This window comes from Orycteropus afer, unplaced genomic scaffold (assembly GCF_000298275.1).
Source record: "Orycteropus afer afer isolate SDZICR_OR568_19922 unplaced genomic scaffold, OryAfe1.0 scaffold00040, whole genome shotgun sequence".
Taxonomy (NCBI): Eukaryota; Metazoa; Chordata; class Mammalia; order Tubulidentata; family Orycteropodidae; genus Orycteropus; species Orycteropus afer.
Genome location: NW_006921627.1, coordinates 1,904,650 through 1,910,288, shown reverse-complemented (window position 1 = coordinate 1,910,288; position 5,639 = coordinate 1,904,650). Strand labels below are relative to the sequence as shown.

General features: G+C 43.2%; 1 protein-coding gene across 1 annotated transcript in view; it reads right to left on the bottom strand.

The window, feature by feature from the left end:
• The window catches only part of HDHD5 (haloacid dehalogenase like hydrolase domain containing 5), a 21,584-nt gene extending 17,671 nt beyond the window's left edge, over positions 1–3,913 (bottom strand). Inside the window, exon 1 of the mRNA XM_007937178.2 lies at positions 3,788–3,913. Within this exon, the coding sequence (XP_007935369.2) occupies positions 3,788–3,913 (126 nt within the window). The remainder of the gene's footprint in view (positions 1–3,787) is intronic.
• Positions 3,914–5,639: the final 1,726 nt, after the last annotated feature.

Here is a 5,639-nt window from a genome sequence, read left to right as displayed (position 1 = left end):
CTGCTGTATGAAAAGTGAATTTACTCTGTAAATCTTCACCCAAATCAAAATAAAATTAAAAAAAAAAAAAAGATATCTAAACTAAAATTTCACAGAGGGTGGAGTGAGGGATGTGATTATTCAGATATTCTATTCATATAAGCCTGAATAGTTAGCTACTTGCATAAAAATTCTTAATAACTGACATATGCTGATAAAATATCTAGCCCATTAATTGATGTTTTTATTAGCAATTAAAATATTTTTTGGTTTAAAAAAAAAAAAAAAAATGAAGTTGATTGCCCAGCCTTCCTTCCGTGGAGTCGCTGGTTGGTTTGAACCACCAACCTTCTGGTTAGTAGTCAAATGCCTTAGGCACTATGCCACCAGAGCTCCTTGGCCTGTACTTGGTGCCATATATATATATATATATATATATATATAAATTCACTGAAGAATGTGACTGCACAAATAATAAGAACCCAGATTCAGAGAGATTAACCAGTCAAAGGTCATCAAGTTCACAAGTACTAGATTCAGGATTCAACCTCCTATTAATCTAGCAAGAAAGTAAAAGCTCCTTCAACTGGTCCATGGCCTCTCAGAGTAGTGAGGGGAGGTGGAGGTGGGCACCCCAGAGCAATCAAGGAATCCAGGAGATACCAGGTCCTTCTTGTGCGGAACGCATTGCTTCTCACAACTCCTGCCAGCCCCCAGGTGTGAGTTCCATTCCTTCTCTGCAATCAATGCACTCACACACCCCATGGCCCTGAAAGTCCACTGGACCCCCTTCATCTTCTCCTCAGTGAATCACACTAGACTGCATGTCCTAACCTTGGACCCATAGAGAGATTTCAGGGTGCCTGTAAAACCACTTAAAAGCCTATGTGCATTTTTGCTGAGAATAGAACTGTAGCACTCATCATTGTATTGTTCTCAAAAGAATCACTACAATGGTCTGAAGGGATGAGGAGGGTGTGGGATTTGCCCTTATGGCCATGTACCTGGCACAGGCCCTTAACAAAGGTTGACTGGTGTTGAATAACCCAAAGGAGGAATGTTAGTGTGAAATAAGGCAAAGCTTTCCCTTAGGGCATTTCCCAACCACTCTATCTCTTCCCAAGTAAAGAGAATTGGTGACCCTTAGAAGGTCTAAGTCCTTGTAAGTACAGACTGTCATTCTAGCACAGTCTGTCTGCTTTTTTTTTTTTTTGTATAATTATAAACATACCACATACTCTTCTAAACATTTATACTTAAAATTCATTTGTTCATAATTTTGAGACAGAAATTTTAATATGGATAGATTTTAAGTGATATTAAAGAATTATTATTAATGTTGTTAGATATGATAATGGTATTGTGTTTATATTGAAAAAAAATTTTTTTTCCCCAGAAGTTCACACTGAAGAATGTAGGGGTAAAATGACAATCATTAGGGACTTGTTTTAAAATCTTAACAGCTACAAAAAAAGAGAGGAGAAAAAAGGGATAAGCAAAGTTAAGTGTGGCAAAATACTAATAATGGCTGAATCTGGGAAATGGGTTATAAGATTACTGTTACTGGATTTTTGAAAATTTTACATAGTTAAAAAAAGAAGAAAAAGAAAGGAAAAACAGCCAGTGGCTAGAAAACTTAACCCTACGCATCTTTAATGATCTTAGTGGGCATACCCTAAATATTCATGAGATTTGCTGTCTTAGAAACAAGAATCCACAGCTCCTGCTGCTTAGAACAGGACGGGTTTCAGGACAATTTAGCAACCCTTAAAGCTTCCTCATCTATAACTATAGATTGCATAAGCTACCCGACCCCAACCCTCAGGTGAAGGTAGAGAACCAGGTGCCCAGCAACGTAAAAAGTGGAAGTACTTGGAGATAAGGAGAAAGAAGCAGACTTGTTATTTTCATTTTATCCTCTTCTGTATATGTATTCTGATTTTCCTTCCATATTACTTCACCTTTTCTCCCCCACTAGTCCTGGGTATTAGGCCTGCTCCTCTAATTAAATTATTTTTTTGCGGCTGTGATAAAATGTGTGAGGTTTTAGGATTAATTTGAAATGAAGGGACCACTAAGATGTTCCTGTGCATTTCTGTTTCTTTCTTGAAGTTCGTTTGATATGCTTTCAACACTAACAATGTCAACCACTACAAGTACCATATACTATCACTACTACAACCACTAACAAATCTGAGAGGACTTACTATGTGACAGTCACTATGTAAAGTACCCTACATATATTGTCTTATCTACTCTCACAAAAACACTGCCTGATAACTAATATATCTATAACACAGATGGGGAAACTGAAGCTTAGAAAGGTAATTAACTTGCCTTAAGTCACAAAGCCAGTAAACAGTGCAGGCAGGATTCAATTTCAAAGTTATTACTGTTAAAACTCTATACTATGCTGTACCTCTGACTTCACTTAGTTCTACTCTATCAGAAAAGTCACTCAGAGATAGTTCAGGACTTGCAAAGAAGCTTGAGCAACACAATAATAATAAACAATGGTAATAATCTTTTATGTTTATGTCATTATGGTTTACAAAGTCCTTTTAGCAACATAGTCTCATTCTATACTTCCAGCTTGGCCACTTTTGCCTCTGTGACACTAAGTCACTTAACTTCTCTGAACCTGTTATCACTGTAACATGACAGTGTTATAGCTGTTAAGAGCTCAGACTCTGGCACCTGAACCTGTCTGGGTTCCAGAGTCTGCCACTTACCAGCTGTATGCCCTTGGATAAGTTGCTTAACCTCTCTGTGCTTCAGTTCATCCATCTATAAAATGAGAATAATAGTACTTCCCTCAGAGAGTTGTTATGAACATTGCATGAATTAAAAATTGTGAAAGAATAGTGCCCCCACAAAGTACGTGCTTTTAAAATCAATTAAAATAGAGAGGTATGTGAAAACACTACACAGATGTATTACCTACAGAAAAGGTGGCCTTTAGAAGACAAAATGATCCTCTTTAAAGTAAAGGCAAAATGACTCAGGGAAAAATGAGGGCTACGCATCAGACTGACCAGGCTTAGCGTGCTACCAGTCATCTTTTTGACCTATTTGACCTTAGAACAGGTTCTTAAACTTGACTCCAAGCTTCAGGGTCACACCTACCTCCAAAGATGTTGAGGAATTCAATTTCACTTAAATATCTGGTACAAACTAGGGTACCTGTGCCAGTTCTCCTCTCCGTCCCCAAGTGTCCCTCAAATCTTCCCTTACACTCTGCACAGAACAGGTGCTCCTTACAAGCAAGCCCACAGGCAAATGAGACCAAAGTGAAACACTCTCCAGAAATCCTCATTCACTTCTGAGCTGTCCACCTAAAGAGCGGCTCCCAGAGGGGAGTCCATCCAAAGTCCCCAAATCTCTTTAATATGTAGTTGCAAATCAAAAGTACAAAAGCTCAAAGAGGAATCAATATCCCGACCGGAAAAACAGGAACAAGGAAACGCCCAAGAAACTTTGGGGTCAGAGGGCAGCGAGGGCCAAGAAATAATCTTGGTGCGCGTTTTGGGTTTTTTTTTTTTTTTTTAATTCTCTAGCTAGAGTGGCTTTTCTTCTAGGAGAAGGCGCTGCAAATCGCTTAAGATACAGTAGGACTCAGGGCGCAGCGAGCACTTTCGAACTCAAGGCAAGAAGGAAGTGCATCTGAGGTCAGTGGCCTCGGGAAGGCCATTTCCCAGGAGGCCAGAATGTTGGTGCACCACCGGCTGACCACCCCTCCCTCACTGCGGCTCCAAGCCCACCCACTCCCAGCCCTGAGGGCAGGCTCTGCCGGGCCGGGCATTCTCACCTGAGCAGGGCCTATGGCGTAGCCCCTCCTCAGGCAGGGGCCTCGGAGCCCGGCGGCTGTGTGCGCCACCCGCCGCCAAACCCCGGGCACCGAGCGGAACGCCAAGACCCAGCCACGCGAAGCCATCTGGCTGTCCGCCGCGCGCACGTGCAGACTGTGCAGCCCCGGCCCCCGGGGGGGGCGTCTCTGCGAGCAGCCAATGGGCAGAGAGGGGAATGCAGGGACCCACCGGCGCCCGAGGCTTCTCGGGAGTTGTAGTCCTCCTTTCCCCTGGCCCAATAAGCAACATTTGAAAAATGGAGGAAAGGTTGAAGTTGTCAAGTATTTTATTTTACTTCAGTCCACAATCAACACCCATGGAAACAGCAGGCAAGAAACCAAACGATGTCCTGCGTTAGGCAAATCTGCGAAATGCGTATTTGAAGAGTTCAAAAGCAAAGCTGTCACGTTGAGGACGAAAGTGCGCCTGACCCAAGCCACGGTATTTTCAGTGCCCCATAAGCATGTGAAAGTTGGACAATGAATAAAGAAGACTGAAGAAAGGTTCTTGAATTATGGTGTTGGCAGAGATTACTGAATATACCATGGACTGAACAAATCTGTTTTGGAAGAAGTGCTCCTTAGAAGCGAGGATGATGAGATTTGTCTCACATATTTTGGACATATTATCAGGAGGGACTGACTAGTCCATGGAGAAGGACATCATGGTTGGTAAAGTAAAGGATCAGTAAAAAAAGAGGAAAACTCTTAATGAGATGGATTGACACAGTAGCTAATAATGGGGTCAAACCAAACAATGATTGTGGGGATGGTGCAAGATCGGGCAGTGTTTCTTCTGTAACACTCATGGTAGCTATGAATCAGAACTCACTTGCCGGCTCCTAACAACAACCTCCACGTCCCAGGTGCGAACTCTGAGCGTACTGGAGGCGAGCCAGGTAGGGCGCAGGAGGCCTGGAGGGTGCGGAGGGCATTTGCCTTGAGACTGGCAGGGGCGTAGTTGAAACTAAAAACCGCAAGGTCAGCTGCTTTCTTAGACCGAGATTTGGAGTATGTCAGTGTGCACCAACTGTGCTGGACACTCACCCGTGCTTACCACTGCCTACCTCTAGACTTCCTGGAACATACATTTCAAGCAGAAGCTCCCACTGCTTCCACTCTCCATGACTTTTGGGGGGGAGGGGGGCGAAATGGACCGAAATGGACCGGCAATGTGGCAGGAATCAAACCTTGATTGCAGGAAAGAGGTAATAGACAGACTTAAAAAAAAAAAAATTGTGATTTGGAGGAGCTCTCATAGCGTAGTGCCTAAGGCACTTGACTAACCAGAAGGGTGGCGGTTCAAACCCACCAGCCACTCCTCGGAAAAAAAGGTTGGGCAATCTACTTCCATAGTGATACTGCCTGGGAAATCCAAGGAGGGGTCGCTATGAGTGGGGTCCAACTGGACAGCACATAACAACAACATTGTGATTTGGGTGAAAGTTTATAGAGCAAATTCACTTTCCATACAGCTTCTCACATACACTTTGTCTCCTGACATTGACTACAATTTACCACAATGTAACAGCTCCCCTCCCACTTCCTCCTCAGTTATCTCCTCCCTGTGCCTTTTCCTCCCATGTACTCCTGACCCCCTCCAGCTATCTCCCTGTGTATACACAGCCCTTCTATTCACCCATGATTGATCTCTCCAAGGAGTGTATCTACCTAATGTAAATGTTCAGCTCATATGCCTGTCTTTTGTTTGGCTAGAAGCCACAGGAGTGGGTTCAATTCCAGACCTGAAGGGCAGCTAGGGGCCATAGTCTCAGTAGTTCCATCATGCTCTTATCAGACCAGCAAACCTGGT